Below are 23,219 nucleotides of genomic sequence, written 5' to 3' on the forward strand. Positions count from 1 at the left end.
CTTCAAACCATGTGAGACACTAGTTTCACTTAATACTTGTTGTTGGTACAATCCAAATATAATACAGTAAAATGCATAACGTTTATAGATGTAATGTTGCCAAATGTGGAACATAACTAGGTTTATTGATATTTTGCAAGGCAGTAAAAAGGTTTTGTTTCTTTTATTGGTTTGATTCAATACTTAATGCAAAAATGGGATTAGAAGTTAGATGTGTTTCTATTAGAGGTGTTTCTAAGACCATTTTATGAAGGGAGAGCAACCCTCCAGACGTGTTTCTTTCTGGTGAGCCGGAAAGAGGCATATATCTGATTTAATATTTAGTATGAGCTGCTTCCTTCTCCGAGAACTGCGTGGCTTCAAAATCCCCTAAGAGCTGCTACTCCTATTCATCAAGGCAACCCACAATTGGCCCACAGGGTGAGTAGCAGTCAGTTATAAATCTACAAATGTCAGATGCAGAAATCTAATGTGCTTCTCCTATAGCAATTACATTTAGATAAATGTTAGTAGTTGAGCTCAAAGTAAAAGGGGAAGTTATTTGGAGTGTGAAAGAATCCAAATAATATAGAAAAAAACGATTATTCTGGTTTCTCACACATACGTTGTCCTGCCATAAGTTTAGAGAATGTTACCTTTCACAGATTTTCATTACACAGGCTTTAAGTTAGATTTGAAATAAAGCTGCAACTTTATAGAGAAATACAAAAACTTAATACATGTCTAGCTGGCAGGCTATATATTAAATTAAAGGTATTCTCAAATGCATGTAGACTCCACTTCAGAAAGGTATTGCATAACATTACAAAAGAAATCTGAGCAAAGCACAGTTTTAAAGTATCAGAAGCCACTGATCCTTTGAAATTCAAACAAGTATACGTCCATATATATGCTACTTTATTAACCAGAAATAAAGGTACCAGATTGCATACAAATTCTATAGTTTTCTTGAAGAAGTCATTATAGATGGTTATAGATGTATTCAGGAGGTCTGTGGAACAAACCTAAAGATGACTTTGTGGTGAAAATGATGTTCATCGTAGCTCACCATGATTTTAATATAAAGAACCTTTCACTTTTTAAGCAATGAGCTCTTGAGCCTTTAGGCAGTCCCCAAAACATGCTAGTGTATTCCCCTTTCAGTTTTTTTTTTTTTAGCCTAACCCAAGAGATGATTGCAGGTAAAAATGCAGTCTCCACAACAAACCCTCATAAGATATGTAACATCTTGCTGCAAACTCTATAGGATCTTCCTTCCAGTTTCTTTAAAAACACAGTCTGCTCTGTACCTTTTTGTATAATGCATTTTTGCTAAGATAGAATTAGGCACGGTCTGACTATTTTAGAAACTACTGTGCCTCTGGGATTTCCATGCACAACCGTTTCTTGGATCAGCACATAATGCTCTGGAAAAAAAGGACTATCCAGAAAGCACTTGTGTGGACAAAAAAAGGCTGCTTATATCAGAGATCAGAGAACAGACAGACTGACATGATAGAAATGTCTAAGTAGCCCGAATACCCTCTCAATGCAGTGACATTATGTGAAATACCATCTGTAAACACAGCACAACAAAATTCCAAGCTGATGGGCTACCACAGCAGAACACAATGGAGCAGCTCCTGTAAGCTCAAACCAGGGAAATAAGTTTTTATAGTTCACTCAGGGTCACCAAAAAAAGAAATAGTAAATTAGAATAAAAAGGTTCAATCACTTATAACTCTTGATTTCACCTGCAACATTTGCATGACAAAATTTAACATAATCAACATAGTATAGATCCCCCTGTCTTCTATCATTTTGTAACATTTTAGGCTGCTGGTGGTGATATGATCATGTTGATTTTTTTTTTTTTTCTGTATAATTTAGAAGTGCTGGTACCAACTAAGCTTTATTTAAACATCACAGCCTACATAAGCATTTATACTGACTATGCCCATCTCTTCATTGCAACAGCATCCCCATCCCCATCTTTTAAATGGCAGTTTCCGGCTAAATAATTCAACATGTCACAAAGCTCAAATCATCTCACTGGTGTCTTTTACATGGAGATGAGTTCACTGTTTTCTGATAGTTTGCTCAGTCACCAAATCCCAGCCTGATATGAAATCTTTGTAATGTTGGTACAGATCCTAATCGAATCTCTAGACAAGCATGTGGTAGCCTTGTGTTATCATGTCAACATGGAGCATATTTTCTTAGAAATATTTCTGGCATCTAATGAAATTCCATGAGGAATTAGGACATCTCCAGTTGTGTCAAAAGTACACACATTTGTTACTTAAGTAGAAGTATAGATGCTGCGGTTTAAAAAAAACTCTGGTTAAAGTTGAAGTATCAACCTCGCCTGTTTACTCAATAAAACGTGAAACAGTATGTGCTCCAAGAAAAAAAAAACAAAAAAAAAAAACTTAAAGTAAAAAAGTATAAAGTAAAAGTCAGATACCACCATATATGAATTGAAAGTTCAATTTTTTGACTATTTTGCAAAATTCTTTGAGATAGGGCCAAAGATGGGGGAGGTCTTGTTGGTCTCTCCATCTCCCGTTATGCCCTTGCCTGTGTCCGACCTTTCAGACATTTCGCCATCCACATCTAGTGAAAACTAGATGTGGGGTGGTGCAATGATCTACATTGACGTGAAATAAATATTTATAAACATTAAACCAAAGCCAAGAGTAACGAGTAACATTTGTTTTACAAATGTAAGGAATAGAAATTACGGATACTTGTGTAAAAATGTATTAAGTAGAAGTCAGAAGTAGGAAGAAAAATAAGTAATGGAGTAAAGTATAGATACCTACTTAAGTACAGTAACGAAGTATTTGTACTTTGTTACTTTACACCTCTGGCAATGGCGTAACAACACAACAATAGGCCCGTAAGCAACATTATCTGGGTGGGCCCCATATGAAGTACAACCCCCCTTATTCTCTGGAATCTGCTTAAGTACCACTTTTTGGTATACATCAATGCTAACACATTGTACGTAAGGGTTATGGTTTTAATCTACGCTCTGGATTACCCATAATTCCAAGTTGTAGTGTAAAAAAATTAATATTCAAAAACATGGTTCTTTTAAGATCTTTATTGCGGTTTGAAACATATTATATGGGTGTATTTTTAACCAACTAGTCTAATGAACTATACACAGTTATTAATATAGTAATTTAAAGTACCAATGTCTGCTTTGCTATTGGTGTCGTGTTTAAACGGCTCACCATCTTGTTAAAATCTGCCATGTGTTGGGGTATAAATAACGTCCAGCCAGTTATATTAGTGTCAAGTGGGTTTAAGAAGAATTTTTCGCGCCATTACATATTCACAATTATGTAAGGGGCCAACCAGGTGTCAGTGACGGGGCCCCTCAGAGGTCGGGGGCCCCTAAGCAACTGCAGTCTCTGCTTACCGAAAGTTACGCCTTTGACCTCTAGACATCTCTAATGGTACCAGTATGACCCAGTCTAACCCAGTATGTGGAAAGTGTGCCTATTTTTTATTAAATCCTGGAACAGCCTAGTGGATAAACCCAAATCCAGATGTAGATTTGTGTTATCTATGAAGATGCAGGCTGGGATAAGAGGATCACCAACACTCAGCCACAGCAGGACACATGGAGAATGGAGCGTAGCAGCTTTGTTTCCCCCCACAGAGTCTTTTACAACTTCACAAGAAATTCATAATCACCCAGCTTTGAAAAGAACAGCAGGGACAGATGTGAAGGCATGCATACTGATGGGCTATAGGGGTGATTTTAAAAAGTGAGACATGGCCGGAGGGCAGCTTGCTCTCTGATCTACACCCAAGATGCCTCTGAGGGGCCCTCAGGACGACCATTCACTTGGAAAGTGCGACATCTAGCGGCTCTCAGAGCTTCCTGCACATCATCGGGTGGAGCCACAGGCAGCTCAGTGGGTGGACTCTTCGTGGGTGTGTGTGAATACAGTTCACCTCCATGTGTATGTCCTTCCCACGGAATCATCTGTCAGCTTCATTAAGGGGAATCCGTTTAAAGGGGGAAAAAAAACTAAAGCTGTTTGTGGCTGACTTAAAAGTAAGTAAATATTATTAATAATGATGTTTTGGAATGAAAGAGAAGGGAAAAGTAGGTATAAGCGCGGCTTCATCTCACAGTTAATAAGGAAGCAGGCGCACATGGGCTGAGAAAGGACGGAAGGATCATCCGGCTGATGCAATAAAACTTCAGGGCATCTCAGGGAAGCTGCACTCTGCTTCCAAAGCGCACTTTGAAGTTGCTGCAAACAGTCAGGGAAACTAATTATTTAGGCAATTTTAAAGAAGTTTTGTTGATGTTTACACTTTTAAAAAGTGTGGGCAATGCAGGCGGAGGAACATTTCCTTTTATAGGAGTGCGCTTCACAGCTGTAGCGCTGGCGGATGAACTCACATGAACCCAAAAAGGCGCATGAATGAAACTTCCTGTTCTCTGCTTTTATTTATTTATTTATAACAGCTCAGAAAATAGTGCAATTTTTTTATAGATATATTTATGTTTTCTTTTTTTAACTTGGTATTCCTTTAGTGCTTCCCTATGGAGGACCAATTCTGCCATAAAATATATCCTGCACATAAATAAAAAAAGTAATAAAGTTGAAGATAAAAGTAATTATTACAAAGGGGAATAAATGAACAAGCTAATTAAAAGAGATATATGCATTTATGTCTCGCTGTCTAATTTAATTTCTACCTACATTTATTTGTTTATTGTATTTTTGGGCGCAATTAATTAAATGCTTATTTATGTATTGAGCATTTATTTATTTCTGTATTTATTTTTAAATATGGCAGAGTTGGTCCTCCATACTTCTCAGAGGCGGACTGTGGTTATTTGAGACCTGGAGCAGAATTTGTTTGCGGGGCCCTTTCTTTCGGTCCATGCTTGATGATATTTATATTCTGCTTTTAAGATGTTGATTTTACTAGAAGGGCAGCAGCTAACAATTATTTTGCTAATTGTTTAATCTGTCAATTATTTCTTTCAATTAATCAATTAATAATTGTTTGGCAAGAAGATTTTTTAAAGGATTAAGCCAGGTGGAACTAAAGTTTTTCCACTTCAGGAGTTCTGGGTAGAGCATATTACCGCAGAAATAAAAAAATATATATCTTAAAGACAACATATTTATGTATTTTTATTTTTTTTTGTTGTTGCAATTTTGGTATAATTAGGCCTACTGCTCTAAGTAGGTCAATCTGTCAGCTAAAGGCAACTTTTACAGTCTCTGTACTCCAGGTAATGATTAATCATTACTAAATTAGTTGAAGATTATTTCAATAATCAATTAATCTGCTTCATTCTTTCAGCCCAATTTAATAGTAACAAATAAAACAAAACACAAATTTTGTAACTTTGTGTGTGTTTAGGCTTATTATCACTAATAGTTGCATTCATTTATGTGATAAAATTAAATAAATATGCAACAAACAAAAACATAACCGGAGCATAACACAGATGTTGTCACTCAGTGATGGCATTAGGACTAGAAACAGCATAACTTTAGTACCGTAAGTTCCAACAAAGGAAAATGTAGTATTGTAAAGTAGGGAATGGAAACATGTAGCCCACTATAGATTTTTTATTTATTTTTTTCATGAGAACCTGTACGCTTTATTGCATTAAAGCCAAAGAGTAGAAGGAGCAAGTTTGGAGAAATTCTGTTTGTCAGGTAGGTTGGAGACCCAAGAACCGGCAAGCAACAGAATAATTTAAAAGAGCTGTGTTATCCCTTTACCTCATAAAACTCATCAAAGTGGGATACGTCATCATTTATAGGCTGCAGCAGTTCAAGAAATTACGATATTGCAAGCTAAAAGTATACCTACAAAGCAACAATTACCGTAGTAACAAATATATTTTAATTGTCATGGTATTTTGGGCCTGCACAATATTGCAATTAAATTTGTCCTGATCTTGTGCAGGAATGTCAATGAGAGAATGAATTGACAAGATAAAATTTGAGAAATATAAACATTTTTTAAATTGAAATTCAGGATAAAATTCTACTACTATACCTCCTTAAGGATGTTGAATCAAAGTAAGATTGACTGTGTATTCTTCACAGAAATTCTCATTTGCAGAGGTTAAGGACAGGGAGGAAATAGTTCCTCAAAGAAACAAACTCTATGCAACCCTTTCATTGACTGTCTTGAGATTTGTCTAGAGTCCAGATTACATATTTAAAGATACAGTGGAGGATTTTGGCGAATTTTTGAAAAGACCTGTCCTTTCCACTTTAAAAAAAATGCGAATGCACAACCCTGTTCCCGCTCCCGAGTGAAAATATCCTCGTGCACGATCTGTCTAAAAGTTTCTGTTTGCATTGCTCATACAAGCTTACTATCCAAAAGAAGATTTGCAATTTTTCCACTATGTCAGACTCACCAACAGTAAGTGAAAATGGCAACGACTACTTCAGATGGCCTTGCGAAAAACATATCACCAAAATGATTGACAATTAAGAGGACCACTTATTTTGATGATCCACCTGGAAAAAGAACATCCTCCAATATACATTTAAATCTTTCACTATATACAAATGTTTTGAGACCCAAAGTGTTAAGTTTTCTTTAAGAAATTATATACCGTTGGTGTTTGATTCTTGTTTATTGATTCTTTTGTTGTCTTTAAAGTGACTATACAAACTGCTATGATGTTCAGTATTTATTTAACTTTAGAATCCAACACCATTTACTACAAAAAGGAGTAGGAAGAAAAACACAAAGTTCATGTTTTTTTCCACAACGTTTAATTAGGCATTGCAAGATTTATGAAATGAATGCAAATACATTCAAGATAATAATTAATCCCACTAATAAGCAGTGTGGCCACCTGCCAAGGCACCATCAAAATTATTGTTCTCTTTTAATATGTTCTTAGAGCAACGCTTGAGGCAGGGTCGTTAGCAAAAGGTCAGTTACTTATCAAGTGTACATGAGGAGATATGAGATAAACTTTCCACAAGTAATTTTTTTTTATGTATATTTCTGCCTTGGAAAAATATGTTTGCTCCTTTAACTTTGTTTTACATCACAACCACTAACTCAGATATGTTGTATAGTAAAAGTATGTGGTAATCAAACACAAAGCTGTAAAATAAAACCAGCAGGAAAAAGGATAAATAATTTTTGTTTCTTAATAGAAATTAAAATCTAAACAGTGTGGTATCTATTTGCACTCATCTTACCTTGGTTTGATAAATTGTTCTCTGTATATGTTGATGTATCCATTGAAGGAGATGTTTGTCTGTTTTTATTTCAAGTCTTAAACCTTATATGATCGAAAGCATACATTTTTTTTTGTTAAAGACCATTCTAACTCACTGATATGCTTTAGATTGAAACTTCTCCCTTATATCTCTGGCTTTACATTTATGGTCGCTGACCTGAGCGAGGTAAAGCTCCTCCCCCTTTTGTAGCCTCAAACATGTTTTCCCCCAGGATTGCCCCTAAATGTAGCACCTTTTATCTTCTGATGAAATTTGATGAGCTTCCATATCCTCAACAATAATGTTGGCACTATAATAATAGTGATGTTAATTATAATAGTTTTATTTGTGTAGCACTTCTGATGACATAGTGAGCTGAAGTGAGAAAAGGGAACAGTTGGAAGAAAATCTAAAGAGATGTTTGTGTGGACCTTTAGTAATTAGGGTCAACAGTCCAGTGCAACCATGAGGCAAAGAAATGTTCACAAGCCAGAAGATAGTAACGCATGGAGAAAGATATCAGGTGTTTTGTGTTATAAGAGTATCAGCGAGAATGAAAGGAAAGATGTAAAAGACGGTGGTAAGATTCGGAAGGGGTGGACAATTTAGAAACAACAGCACTGAGAAGGAGGCAGGAGGCAGAGCTAAAGGTAGCAGAGAGGATGATGAGGTTCTCTTTAGGAGCGAGAAGGATGAACAGAATCAGTGGGTCAGCTCATGTTGATATTTTGGGGATAAAGCCAGAAATGGTTTGGAAGTATACAAAGGAGAGATAATTGGTAGATCCATAGAAGAATTGTCATGCAGGAGGTCTAGAGGAAGACGGATCGATTTAAAGAGGACATGAAGGTAGTCGGTGTGACAGAAAAGGATAGCACTTCTCAAAAAACGACACTATACTGTTACTCGTAATGGATTGACAGTGGCGTTGGATGCGGGAGCTCGGCCTATAACCGGGTGTTTGCCCCCCAGCTCCGGCTTTCTCTGTTCTTGTGTTCCCTCTGGGAAAGACACTACCTACTGATGGCGTCAATGACCTCATGTATCTTGCTGGCATCAGTGTGGGAATCAGGGGTTAAGGGTTTTGTTCAGGAACCCAGAGTGGAGGCTGGGGGGATCGAACCGAGTACTTGCAAGGTTCTCAGAGGACAAGCACACTGCTCTAACCACTAGACCAACACTCCCCTCATTTACCAAAGAAATCGGTATATAACGCAGATCTCAAATGCAGAACACATGCATGACCCTTAATAAGCAGAAAACACAGTATAAGCATGTACCTATGTTAGTACCTTTTCAAGTCAGAGGACTCCAAAGTGCTTTAAACACACATTGACACTGATAGCAGCAAGCTTTACTGGAGCTCCAGCTGCCTTGGGGCTCAGTGACAGAAAAAGACGGCTGTATACAGGAGCCACCGGGCCCTCCGGCCACCATCAGTAGGCAAAGCGGGTAAAGTGTATTGCCCAAGGACAATGAAAGTGAGAGCTGGAGCTACCCTCCAGTTGCAGGATGCAATGTCGGATGTGAACTCCAGCATCCGACAGGGGTTTGCCCTGCAAGCATGAATAAAAATCAAACATTAAAAGCTGTTGTCAAAAGGTGAGTTTTAATTTTGATTTGCAAATTCTGTCATCTGGGTCATGTCAACCCACAAAACAGGCTTAAATTGGAAGCCACCAGACTTTTGTTCTGAAAAGGTTTCTAAACCTACCTAGGAGTTTTTTTGTCAACTGACAGACAAGATGTTTAAATATGTGAATCTATCTTTCATCTTGGGTTTGGCATCTGGAGCAGCAAGTTTCCATAGAGTTAGCCTGAAATCCGAAACCTAAAACCGGCTCCAGCATGGCTTGTGACATAACATAAACATCATATTGGCTTTGTTTTTGCCATCTTAACGAGGATTGGTTTGGCCAATATATTCTCTCTTTAGAGCTTGGTATCTCTGCAGCTCCTCAGTTATCACAGGCCTCTTGGCTGCTTCTTACTCTGCTTCCCATCTCGTCCTTCTGGCGACATCTTGGTAGATAACTTCCATTTATTTCCATTCCGGCATGTAGAACTGAGCAATGTAGTGTGAGTTTGTAATGTTTGACATTTGTAATATTGTTTTACAACCTAATCCTGACTGAAACTTAGCCACAGCTTTGTTCCCCTGCTTTTGGAGTTATTTAGGGGTACAAAGAAATGCAGACTAAATATAAATATGTGTCACACTTCCTGGATTAGTATTTGTAAAAATAATTTCACGTCACACTTATGCATTACTTTGTTGGTTTTTAAGATGAACACTGCAATAAATTGCATTGAAGTTTGCAGTTTTAATGTTGCAGAATTTGGCAAAATTAAGAGGTATGATTGCAACACACAGTACATTGTAAAGTATAAGGGCGTGTTGGAATTTGCTTGAATCCAAAGCATAAACAGCAAAATAACAGTTTTGGTATGTCAATATTGCATCATCCGCCTGCTAGCCCTAAAGGCTGAGAGCCACAGGGCGGACCGAGTGTTTACACTGCTTGTCCACTCACATCCGCTCACTATGAATTCAAAGATCCCTGGCTGAACATCAGGTTTACATGAGGATAATTTAATGGAATGAATAATTAATTAGTAATTTATGCATGCTCTGCTGATCTGCTATTAAAAGTTCTTTATAGGTCTATCTGTGACCGTCAGTATAAAAGTCATTTCAAGGAGCTTATATTCATTGTGTCTGCAGGCAAACATTTAAAACCACGGGACCAACTGCTCCTCCAAGTTAATCCACATGCCGTTATGAGTCACCAGCACAGCGATTGGATGAGACGGGGGCAGGGGCCCTCTCCTCTCACCCGCCTTTTTTAGCTCACCAAAGGCACGCCACATCATGTTCATTCTGCTGTGTGGTTTTGTTGTTAATTCTGAACCACTGACTCATCGTTACACCTCCTCTTTTTTCTTTTTTTTCTGGACGTGGCTAATGATCTGGTTCACCAGCAGCATAGGAGGACACGCTGCATGTCAAAAAGCTGGTTCCAGTTTTAGATCAATGGGAAAGACTCACTGATAGTTTTCCCTCTATGTACATTTTCTAGTGTCCATATTTGGCCTTTTTTCTGTTTGTTTTAGAAGCTGAATGTGGGTCAGAATAACAGTTCACTATGACCTGGGCACACAGCTTAAAATTGTTTGGTCTTATCTGAGGTTTTCTCAATGCTTGATGACAATACAGTTTTTACATATCAAGAACAACATTTCCTCCTAATATAGCACACCAGTAAATGGCTTAGTGTTAAAGTAAAAATACCACAGTATATTTTTTACAGTCTCATTCCTGCCTGTGTCCTCAATTCAAGATGCATCACATAGATATCAAACTCTCTCTGCTTTGGTGGATCAAACCTTAAAAGTCAGACATCTAAATCCTCAGGAAGGTATTGTAAAAACTTATTTTAGACCAAATTAGCAGGATATTTAAAATCAACTTCCTATAGTCAAGCATTTGTTTGATATAAATCTTTAAAGGTGGCTGCTTTGAGAAGAACGAACAGTTCATTCAGATTACCTCTGCCTCTGTATGTACTTGAAGTAGTTTAAAAAGGAAAGGGCGGGTTAGTATTGGTGTAATCACAGCTGCCCCTGATGCCATGTGATGCATCACTGTTCTATTTGTAAACCAAACACCTTGCACAGAAAAAAAAGGCGTCCTGAGTCACATGTCAGACCTATGGTGGTAAATGTCTGATCTAAAGATGGCGATGGTGATGTGCAGTCAGGAGAATTAATTTTTGGAGCATCAGGAAAGGCTGAGGATTCCATCTTGCTTAGTTGTAAAAGTGAAGTGAGTACTTTTCTGGATCACTACTGTTGCTTGATGTATTATTCTAGAGGAAGGTTGAAACTAAAACTGTAATGTCACAATTATTTAGTCTAGGGCTGCAACTAACGATTATTTAGCAAATCGATTGAACATTTTGACAGAAAAAGTTTCCTTTATCTTATTATTATTTTTTTTTTACAATTTTGAAATAATTACTGCTCTGATTGAGTTGCTTTGTGAGCTAAAGGCATGTTTTACAGTCTATATTCTCCATGTAATGATTAATCGATTACTAAAATAGTTGACGATTATTTTAATAATTGATTAATCGCATTAATTGTTTCAGCCCTAATTTATTCCTACATACTGTTGATACATACTCTGCCTACCTTACCAAACTATAAAAATGCTATTTTTCTTCATTTTATTCCTTATTAATTGAAGAAATTAGAGGTTTATAATTTCTTAATACCCAATATTTTGATCTACGTACCCAGCACTAGTTTTGTAGATGCCGTCACTATTGAAAAGAAGCATATTCAGCTTTTTGTAGGAAAAGAATAAAGTACAGAATAAATACTAAATAACACACAATGAGCACCAAACTTACCACGCTTCTTCTTTTTAAGGTGTGTTCAGTCTAGATATGGTTTAGATTGACTGATGCAGCAAAATTAAACTGATTGCAGTGTGATTGTTTTAAATTAACACGGTAAACTGATGAACCTCTTTCCTGGACCGGCCACTGAAAAAAATTTTACTCTAGGTAACTTTTTCCACATAGAAATTATTTGAAAATTTCACTCAATAAAATCTAAGTTGATTTTACAAACTAAGACAATTTGATTTAACAAACAAATGCAAAAGTACATTTTACTACCAAATTTCTCTTATCAACAAAAGATTTACTTTTGTTTTGCTTGTAAATTAACAGTCATGTTTTTGGAATGTGGGAAAGCCGGAGTACCCTGAGTAGAACCCCTGGTGGTATCCATGGTCCATAAAACCCTGGGAATCGAACCCAGAACCGTTTTTGTTTCAAGGCCACAGTGCTACAAACTGTGCCATCTGGATTGTTGTTGCAGCCACAAATTTCAATGCATTTTATTGGTATTAGGGGAGTGGTGGCCCAATGGTTAGTGCATTGCGTTTGGGTTCTATTGGTTCTGAGTTCAAGCTCCACTCCCACAGACTGCCACTCTGCAAGACGCTTAACCCCCACACTGCTCCCTGCGTGCCGAACAAAGGTATCCCACTGCTCCCCAAGGGGATGGGTTAAATGCAGAGTGAATTTCAATGCTTTGTACTTGTGACAGTATAATGACGATAAAGTTGAATTCTAAATCTATTTTTGATTGTGGACCAGCACGAAATTATAAGTCCAGATATTGTATTGTGTTACCAGATGTATCAAAATCTGATCAACATTTCTTTTGTTCTGTCCAAAGGTATTTTTTCAGCCTTTTGGTGCTAACAAAGATGATTCTGGCCAAACTTAAAGACGTCGGGAAGCAGCTATTGCGGGTGAAGGTGGTGGACTGCAGCACAGAAGAGTCCAGGCTATCACGATGTCTCAACACCTTTGACCTGGTGGCCCTAGGTGTCGGAAGCACACTGGGCGCTGGCGTCTACGTCCTCGCTGGTGCCGTAGCCCGTGAAAGCTCTGGACCTGCCATCGTCCTCTCATTTCTCATCGCTGCCCTGGCCTCCGTCCTGGCCGGTCTTTGCTACGCTGAGTTTGGAGCCCGTGTTCCTAGAACTGGATCAGCTTATCTCTACAGCTATGTGACGGTTGGAGAACTGTGGGCTTTTATTACCGGCTGGAACCTCATCCTCTCCTATGTCATTGGTGAGGCTGTTAAAAAAATAAAACAAAACAGAAAATAAGAGTACACCGTCGTCCGTCTTAGTATTTGTTTTTTAATAAGCTGAATATTTCTCTGTGCAGGAACTTCGAGCGTGGCGAGGGCATGGAGCGCAACCTTCGATGAGCTGACTGGAAAGCACATTGAGACTTTTTGCAGAGAAAATATGAGGATGAACTTTCCAGGAGTCCTCGCAGAGTATCCAGACATCTTTGCTGTCTTAATCATACTTATTCTGACAGGTTAGAAACAAGCATTACTTTTCAGGATTCACATAAAGTGCAATACGTTTTCAAAAATATGAAGCAGGATTTTCTCAGCATGGATTAGAATTTAGAATATAAAAATCTAAATTTAAAATTTTTGAATAGAATTTTTTACTTTTATTTCTTTCCTTTTTATTATTTAAAGTTGTATGTATCCATCAGTGTATCCACCTTACTGCCCCTAATGTTTTACTCCTTGATTTGTACATAAACAAAAGGCTTAAAACTAAAATAGAATAAGACACTTCAAGGAATCCTGTGGGTTTTTTTCCCCCCTTAATAATTATTCTTTTACCTTTTGTAGGACTGCTTGCTTTTGGAGTCAAAGAATCAGCAATGGTGAATAAAGTATTCACTTGCGTCAATGTGCTGGTCCTGCTGTTTGTGATCATCTCTGGATTGGTGAAAGGAAGCTTAAAAAACTGGAGCCTGGACCCTGATGAGATCCTTAACATCACTGCAAACACCAGCGTTAAGTAGGTTAAATAAAGATCAGTCTACCCGTAAGTTTACGATTTCATCTCTAGGGATCTGCGTAAGTAAAGTAATTTTTTTTTCTACCTTCAGTACCTCGTTTTCCCTCCCTAAAAAGGAAACTCTTGGTCAAGGCGGCTTCATGCCTTTTGGTTGGACAGGTGTCCTCTCCGGTGCTGCCACCTGTTTTTATGCCTTCGTGGGGTTTGACTGCATCGCCACCACAGGTGAGGACGAATCCATTAACACCGGTAGTGCCTGCATGAGCCCTGTTAGCTGACATATCCTATTTGTTTTTGTTTGTTCCCCCCTCAGGAGAGGAGGTGAAGAATCCCCAGAGGGCCATTCCCATTGGCATAGTGGCCTCTCTCCTCATCTGTTTTGTAGCTTACTTTGGCGTTTCGGCGGCTCTTACTGTTATGATGCCGTACTACATGCTGGACAAGAACAGCCCTCTTCCAGTGGCCTTTAAGTATGTCGGCTGGGAGGGAGCCACTTATGCAGTAGCCATTGGCTCTTTATGTGCTCTGTCGACCAGGTAAGTGGGTCTCCTACTGCCTCTCAGCATGAGAAGCCACAGAGGGCACGTAATTGTTCAACAGGAATCTTTAGAAATGAATAATTCATTTTAGCTGCACTGAGTTGTGAATTCTTTTACATATTTTTTTACTTACTGTTGGCCGATGAGCTGCAGTTAAAACACTGTAGGTTGGAAAGAGTGGGGTTTATTATGAGGCAGGTCACAGATACAATTTTTTTTATACTATTTTGATCAAACATGCAGATAGATTTATGAAGTTATTCTGGTTATGAAATGATATTTAACTATTTTCATGTTTCATCCAGGCCTTCCTCTATCTGTCTGAATGGTACTGTAACAGACTTCTGTGTTAAGATAATTTGCTTCAATCAAACAATTTTTGGCCCTGCTTAGAAAATAGTTTTCACTGTGAATCTGAGTTAGATTGAAGCCCTTAAATCTCCAAATAGATTTTTAATGATTGGCTTTTGAAAAAAAATCACATATAGGGATAAATGTATAGAGTTAGAAAGCCAAGTAGTGCAGCCTAGAAAATATATGCCTTATTTTGAGAACAATTGAATTGTAATTCAAGGTCAGTTAAAAAATAAACACAAGAACTCCTAGAGACGTTATTGGAGCACTGTAGCTCCAGATTTAAAGCACTTTACCCTAGTGCAAGTTTTATGTTTACATGATGTAACAACAGAAACATTTAAAACATTTCCCAGTCCAAAAGATGCACCAATTCATTAGAGGTGCAATCTAGAAATGAGTCAAAATTTCTTAAGTTACTCTTAATTTCAGTTGGTAAAGATGATTTGCCAATTAATTGAGTATTTTTACTCTTAAAAATAAGACAATTAAATAATATGCACTTGAAATAAGACAATGCGATTGTTTTGTTTCTTATTCTAAATGTAAATTGTCTTGTTCTATTGGCAAGGTCTAACTTACCTCCTCAATTCAAGAAAAAATGCACTTATTTTAAGAAAAAATTACTTCTTTAGATTTCTATTTTTTTGCACTGACAGGCCTGCATATAGAATATAGGTTTCTGCTGTGTCATAAAAATGCTCTCATTAAATGCTTTTTTTATACAAAAAAAAACACATTTTTATTTCACCACTGAAATCTGAGCTTTGTGTGTTTTAATTGACATTGCATGTTGGTTTTTCTTTCTCCGTAATAGTTTGCTTGGTTCCATGTTCCCAATGCCGAGAGTGATCTGGGCCATGGCAGACGATGGCCTGCTCTTCAAATGTTTGGCTAAACTCAGCACACGAAGCAAAACCCCGCTAACTGCCACAGTAACATCAGGCATAGTTGCAGGTGAGCTCACATCCTAAACTCACTAACTGAATGAAAGCTGCAGAACCTGCAGACCAGTATCCTCAGGACCTACTAACATGAAATGCAGCACAAAGGCAGCCGACCTTAGTTTCCACCACGCTGACACTCTCTGAGCAGCTGCTCTGTTGGGCTTAGAATGAATGAGAGCTTGTGGAAGCAGCTAAGTTCTTAATCTCCTCCTCCTTCCTTCATCTGTGGCTCAGCCTCTTTGGCTCCATGTTTCCTCTGCCACGCATTATCTTTGCTATGGCTCGTGACAGTGTGATGTTCTCCTTTCTGGCTCATGTCAGCGGGAGGAAGACACCGATGGTCTCCGTCTTGGTGGCAGGGCTTATGTCTGGTAGGTAGCTGAAACAAAGCTAAAGGCAATAGTGCCCCCGTGTGGAAGGAGGAGGGTTTGGGGATTAAGAAAAAAATCCCACAAGTAAAAGTTTGCCAGTTATTTGCTATATAAAGTCTCTATTTAACACTATGTGTTCAGTGTATATTAATATTTCTTGTGCATTTTGAATCTCTTAGTTTGTGAAAGAAAATGTTCCTCCTCTGTTCCCTGCAGCTGTGATGGCGTTCCTGTTTGATTTGAAGGATCTGGTGGACCTCATGTCTATCGGCACTTTGCTTGCCTATACTCTGGTTGCTGCCTGTGTGTTGGTGCTCAGGTAATTGTGTTTCTCACCATATTGTTTCAGTAGACATATTATCTAAACCAGTCATAGTGGCTCTATACTTTGAGAGGGCTGCTTGTAAGTTCTCTGAATGCAAGACAAATTAAAACCTAGAAGGTTGGAAATAATCTGCACAGTAGAAATTAACTAGACAGGTTGACCCAATATTAGTGTTGCACTAAGTACATCTGAGTGTATATGTATAATTCTGAACTGATCCACGATAAATCAATAAATCAGAAGAAGCCTGAAGTAAAGTGATATAAGTTCCTTTGTTTGAGGTTTATAAATTTCACTTCAGAACTGTAGCTCTCATCCTCACCTTATGAACTCTGCTCGCTTCTTATGTGAAGGTACCAGCCTGAGCAGCTGAGTACCGCCTATGAAATGGCCAACACCCAGGATGATGCAGACATTTCCGAGTCTTACATAGAAGGGAACTCTGACATCTCTCCTCAATCAGAGGATACAGCCAGCATCAAGAATCTCTTGTCCCCCTCCAACCCTGAGCCGTCTCCCATGTCTGGTCGTACCGTCAACATCTGCACCAGCATACTTGGTAAGCTTCTTTCAGTCTCTGAATGATTGATGTTCCACCAGCCCAGAGCATGACATGGTGGGATCCTTTCTGTCCCTCCAGGTGTTCTGGTGTGTGTTTTCAGTGTGGTGGCTGTTCAAGGAGGAACAGCCCACTGGTCTGTGTCTCTGCTGATCGTCATCATGGTGGCCTGCTTGCTTCTCACATTTATTGTATTCAGGCAGCCTCAAAGCAAAGCCAAGCTGGCCTTTAAGGTGAGTCTAAACTCTCTATACTGTTTTCTTGCTTTAATTTTCTCTAATGCTGTCCCTTCCAAATGTATTCGTAACCTTTTAGTTTTTTTTTACCCTATTATATCAAATGTCTGCAGGAACAGACCAAGAAAAAGCACAGAGGTTAGGGATAAAGTTATGCAAAAATTAAAAGTATGGTTAGGTTTCATCCATCCATCCCCTCCCGCTTATCCGGGGTCGGGTCGCGGTGGTAGCAGATTCAGTAGGGAGGCCCAGACGTCACTCTCTCCAGTCACATGGGCCAGCTCCTCCGGGGGATCCCAAGGCGCTCCCAGGCCAGCCGAGAAACATAGTCCCTCCAGCGTGTCCTGGTTCTCCCCCTGGGTCTCCTCCCGGTGGGACGTGCCTGGAACACCTCACCAGGGAGACATCTATGAGGCATCCTAACCAGAAGCCCGAGCCACATCAACCAGTTCCCCTCGACTTGGAGGAGCAGTGGCTCTACACTGAGTCCTCCCTGGATGACTGAGCTAATCCCTATCTCTAAGCAGGAGCCCAGACACACTATGGAGAAAACTAATAATCTTGTTCTTTCGGGTATAAAGCAATATGCCCACAGTAGAGCACTGTTTGCTCCATTAGCTGTAAATAAAAAACAGTACTTAGTCAGAGAAGAACCAAGAATCTCTGGTAACTTCTGGTTCAACATGCCACAAATTCAGGTTTAATAAAAGCAGTTAGTTGTTTGCTAAAAGTAATGAAGGAGACTATTTAAACATGTGGAGTAAGAGGTTCAGATCAAATCAACTTAAAATTAACCTTTCTGGCCTAAATATATATTATGAAAAACATTGCAACACACGAGGCCTAACAAACAACCTTATTGGAGCAGGGTGGTGACAGCATCATACTGTGGAGATTCTTATTCCAATACGGGGAAGCAGCTTTAAGTTGATGGGAATAAATAATGAAAAAACCTGTTTGGTTGTAAACAAATAAGACTGGGGCAGAGGCCCACTCTCCATCACGACTGGATCCCTAAAAATACAGCAACAGGAATAGTTTAGATCAATGCATATCTTTGTGTTACAATAACCCAGACTTAGAGTTAACAGAGAACATGCAACATTGTCTTAAAACATGCTGTTTATTGATATACCCCTAACCTGGCTGACTTTGAGCTGCTTTGTCTAGAACAACAGCCAAATTTTCCCTCCATAGATTTGCAATGCTGGTTCAAAAAAAGGATTGCCTCAGGGAAGAGGGGGTGCAGGTGAATACTAATACCCTCTACCATATTTCAGGCTTTAAGTTGTGAAACATTTTTAAGACCTTTTCCTTCCAGCTGTTATGGTCGAAGACATTTTTTTTGCTTTTTAGCTGCCAATTCCTCCCTTATAAAATCCAAGTTGTCAGCTAATCTAAATGCTATTGATCAATTTGAAGAATCTTTTTGGTTTTTATCTGCATGTTAATGAAATCAGAATCCTTGCTTCAATATGAAATCTAATTAATTTATTGAATAAAACCCTGAAAAATGAAATTTCGACCAGCTTTATGGCAAAGACGTAATTAACAAATGCAATATTTATTTTTGCCTTTCTTTCCCACAAAACTTTTTTTAAACTAATATCTTTAAGCACGAGGATTTTTAAGATGATTCCTAAATCTAAGGTTTATTGGCTACTGTGTTCTTACAGTTATAAACCCATAGTTCTTATAGTTTTCTTTATGTTTTAATATATGTTTTTCTTCTCCCACTTTTGTGTTTTTTCAGTGCAGCTTCAATATTAACTCATACAACTTGATTTTTTATAAGCTTATTAGGATATAGATTTGTTAGATACTCATAATACATTTTGTGGTAAGGATTAGAGCACAGGACTGTTCTTCTTGTGCTTGCTCCCTGGTTAAAGGTAATATTAATGAAGGCACTTTCTACACATTGTTTTAATCCTTCCTCCTGGTCTTCTGTGATCAGATGCAGGTTTTGATTTGCCTCACTTCGGGCACTTCACTTCATCATCCAAACTTCAGACTGCCAACATTACATGAAATTAACTAAGTAATCGCCTCTCTGAAATGTTTTCCTTTCCACTCACAATCTTTCCAGCCGTTTGTGTACGATCACTGATATTTTCTTTGTTGTTTGATGTTAAATTTGTACGATTCACGTTCAAGGTTAAATGTGACCCCCCAGAAAAATGACAAGTGACGCTCAGTTCAAGATCGAAGAGAGTCTAGCTGCAGAATTGCACTGTTGCTGAACGTCACTGTGAGGTGTCCTCTGTGTCCAAAACTGAAGTTTATTTGAATCCTTTCAAAGTAAAAGTGAAATAAAAATAAAAGCTAGCTATCTAATAGGATGCAGTTTATTACTTGGCATATAACAGAAAATCAAACCTAGAAGACAGCAAGACAATTTTCTTAACTAAACTCTTATTTATATGTAACTTAAGTTCAGTTTTATAATGCTTTATTAACCGGATCATAAGTTACAATTTACTTCTTAAGTCGTTCGTAGGTGGTGGCCAAGAAGACTTAGACAGATTTTATTTTGTCATTTTGAACACACAAGTGTAAACAAAAATAAATTTTGTTAAATACAATAGAAACTGTTATGTGGTAACCTAACCTAGTTACCCACCAAAAGTCTCCAGTGTTACACATAAATGTACGATTGTAATAATTACATACAGGTAATTACTTTGAAATTATATACCTTAATTTTGGGGTAATTACCAAATTTTTTTCTTGTTACCAAGTAATGTAGTGTGACTTGCTATGTTATTACCATGTTATTACCAAGTTCTTTTATGAAGATATATCTAATCTGTGTTTACAAGTATTGTATTTTATATTCTTTATTCTTTTAGTATTTTTTGCGTCTTAGCTAGGTGACTGTTGGAACACATAGATTTGCCAATGGTGTGTGATTTCAAATTAACTTAGCTTTGTGTACTCACAGTAAATTACTGAATACCTAGATACATGACCAAAATAGCCTGTAACTTATGTTTTTTCCCCACAATACTGGAGAAAACAGTAGACAGAATAAAAAACTTTAAAAATTTATTTATTTTTTTATTTTATTTGCAAGTGCTTTTATTGTCAAAACAGCAGATTTCACAGCATCATATTGAAACATACGTCAATAAGAGACGGATGATGTAATAAGTAAAAGAAAAAAAAATATGATAAAACATGACTTTCTTGGTCTTTACCTGGGGAAAAAGCAGATTTAAGTGTGCATTTGCCTTCCAAAAAAAATATGTCTTCTTCTTCTTCTTCTAATAAAATCAGGCTGCGTGCTATTCCTGAAGGCTTCGATTAAAACGCCCAGAATAAACTCCGTTCTTGACAGTGCAGGAGGCCGTATTGTGCAGGTCTGCAAGGACGGCTCCCGGCAGTGCAGGTCTGCAGCCAGACCCCTCTGTTAAGATCTGGCTATAAATCACACTAGATTTCAAGAATGAAACAGCTACATTTTTGTTTTACATTTGCTGAGAATTTAAACTTTATTTAACCAATAAAGATCTTAATTCTCAATTACCATGCAGATAGCTAATTTTCCTAAGGTATTCTGCTTTGGTCACTGATTTGCCCTCTGCCTACATGAATTCATTCCTCCACTACACTTCATAAAAAAAAAAAAAAAGACGTTTATATTGGGAAAAGGATTTCAATGTTAACCTCTTGAAATGAACATTCTCTCCTCAGGTTCCCTTGTTGCCCTTCATTCCTGTCGTCAGCATGTTTGTCAATGTCTACCTGATGATGCAGCTCGATAGAGGGACCTGGATACGCTTTACCATCTGGATGATCATAGGTACTTTAATTCAATATCAAAACATTTTTTTTCAGCTTTTATAAAAAGAAGCTGACCTCTCTAAACGATATTCTCCCACAAACTGCAGGTTTTATCATCTACTTCGGGTATGGGATTTGGAACAGTTCAGAAGCAGCTTCCAACAGGTCTGACATCTTCCCTCCCGCCTGCTCGTTAAACGGAGAGCCAATGAGCCCAGAGAAGGAGTCTTTCCTGCACAACACGGCGAGCTGCACCCCAGACGGCGACGATTGATGAGGATAAGGGAGAAGTTTATATCTACTCTTGAGAGTTTCTGCAGCAGCAGAAAAATAGCTATGCATGCATCCTTGTATGACTGTTTATAAAGTTAGCCATTTGCAAACTGGCAGTGTGCTAACATGACAAACACTTTCAATGGCATATTACGCGGGGGAAAATGAGTTAGAGCTCAGTGAATCAGAGCTGCATCTTTTAATGTTTGTTTACTGTGAACTGTAGAAATTAGAGCCAGAGTTCTGTTAGAGCACCTAACACACACAGGTGCTTCGACTTTGGAGCTTTTGCATTATTTTATGTTACATAAAACATGACAACTGTGTGAATATTTTGTACGTCACTTTGACATCTAGTGAAATGCAGAGTCTTTCCTGGGATGGTCTGCTCTATTTTAAGCATTTCTTTTGTTTATCTTTGAAAAAAGTTTGTTGAATGTAAAGAACATACATATGTTGTTTTTAACAATGGCAATTTGCATATTTTCTCTGATACCAGCAAAGCTGCTAATATGGAGTTTTTAGAAGTCAGATACTTGAGATTTATTTTATGTTCTCATTTCCTAAACAAATTTTACACCCTTAAAGGTGGCATTCATATAACACTAAATACTTTTTTTGTGAGGAATAAATACATTTTTTGTCTGTGTATATAACGCACATTTTAAATAGCCAAAGTCTGCTTTTAAGGAATACGTTGAGTTTTACATTTTTGGACCATTTTCACTAGATAATGGAGAAAAGACATTTTGAATATTTTATGATTGCATTAAAAAAATATCTTGTTTTTTTTTTTTTCTCTCTCTCTAATGCATTATAGCAGCCGTAACAGTTAGAAATGTCCCTATAGATATCATTTGTGCCTCATACAGTCATTCAAATACAGTATAACATTCGCCCTGTCCAGTGCTGCATTAACACCGATGCCATGTTTATGTTTGAAAATATAGTAGATTTTAATTGCAGTTCAATAATTAATGAATGTGATCAATAATGCATGGTTTACATTTTAACTGTGACTGTTAACTCACTCACCCATGATGCTCTGGTCTATGTGTTATCCAGTACTGCTTGGGTTGAAACCAGAATGAACTGGATCAGGGTATCAGTTGTTGAGTTTTGTGTAAAAATGCCTGGGGTCCGAACGGGACGTCCCGAATAACAACGTACCTCAAGCAGATTTATCTTGAATATAAAAGCTCCTGGGTGAGCGTGTGGATGTGTGTGTGTTTAAAGATCCACCTGGCAGCTCAAAGCTTAACGTTATCTATCAAGATGTTTATTTGTTGACTGAAAAGGCAACTTGGGGAACTATGTCCTTTAAAAATATCCGTTTTAAATCCTTAAATGGAATCGTCTGTAAGCGTGTACATGAATTACGCTGATGTGAGATTTTACTTGGGTTCTGTTGTCTGACATAAATTAAATTCTGATGAGTTAAATCGGTTCCAACTTAGAAGGTTGCTCTATTTATTAACATAGCGTGCTGACCTTTCTCACAGGGACACTATACCGCCTTCATGTAGGATAATAATCAGTGTAAATAAAAGTCGCAATGGATGTTCAGTATGATTGTGCGTCTTTGAGTTGTTTTAATCTGTTTTGTAAATACCAGTAATTTACAAGGTTATGCCACATTTACAAACTTAATTTGGATTGTACAAAGTTTATTTTTTCTCTTTATAAATACTGCTTTTAATTTGAAGAAAATGTTACAGTCTTTAAGGTTTATGTGACAAATTAATCTAAGCTCACTACCTTTTCAAATGGTGCGGATAAATACTGTAGTATATGTGCAAACGTGAACCCAGATTTCATCCCTGCACGTACATTTCCTTGCTGGATTATGTTTTTACCATGGAAGCATTATACAAATATTCAAACTGTATTTTTAATTGAGCTGCTTTTGTTCTGTTTCAACCATCTCTTGTTCTCTTTGTTGTGGTTTATTTTTATTGTTTCTGTAAATAAATATTGGGGAATGTCAAAATGTGAAACTTGTTTGCATTATATTTTTCACCTATCCATGCATATACGCTGCACATTTTCTGAAACCGAGATTTAGGATATGCAGTTAAAAAATGAAGTGAGTGTCAAAGTAGCTAAGTGATATTTAAATCTGTTTGTTGTTTTTTTGATGTTGTGCTTTGTAAGATATTTGTTTATTTCCCTCTTTTTATTTGATAGACAG

The 23,219-nt window shown here is 37.7% G+C and overlaps 1 protein-coding gene across 2 annotated transcripts; it reads left to right on the plus strand.

Annotated features, from left to right (window-relative positions):
* The first annotated feature begins 3,922 nt into the window (after window positions 1-3,922).
* LOC107095351 (high affinity cationic amino acid transporter 1-like) lies at window positions 3,923-23,016 on the plus strand. 2 transcript variants are annotated; one of them, XM_015391400.1, is made up of 12 exons: window positions 3,923-4,054; window positions 12,480-12,880; window positions 12,980-13,138; window positions 13,467-13,638; window positions 13,730-13,863; window positions 13,952-14,174; window positions 15,349-15,488; window positions 16,066-16,168; window positions 16,528-16,733; window positions 16,815-16,966; window positions 20,666-20,774; window positions 20,863-21,029. In XM_015391400.1, the coding sequence occupies exons 2-12, from the start codon at window positions 12,511-12,513 to the stop codon at window positions 21,027-21,029; spliced, it is 1,935 nt and encodes a 644-aa protein (XP_015246886.1). In that variant the 5' UTR covers window positions 3,923-4,054; window positions 12,480-12,510. The 2 variants fall into 2 exon arrangements, with proteins under 2 accessions (XP_015246886.1, XP_015246887.1); XM_015391401.1 differs by lacking the exon at window positions 3,923-4,054 and having other exon boundaries at window positions 12,511-12,880; window positions 20,863-23,016.
* Window positions 23,017-23,219: the final 203 nt, after the last annotated feature.

This window comes from Cyprinodon variegatus, unplaced genomic scaffold, assembly GCF_000732505.1.
Source record: "Cyprinodon variegatus isolate N-32 unplaced genomic scaffold, C_variegatus-1.0 Scaffold539, whole genome shotgun sequence".
Classification (NCBI taxonomy): Eukaryota; Metazoa; Chordata; class Actinopteri; order Cyprinodontiformes; family Cyprinodontidae; genus Cyprinodon; species Cyprinodon variegatus.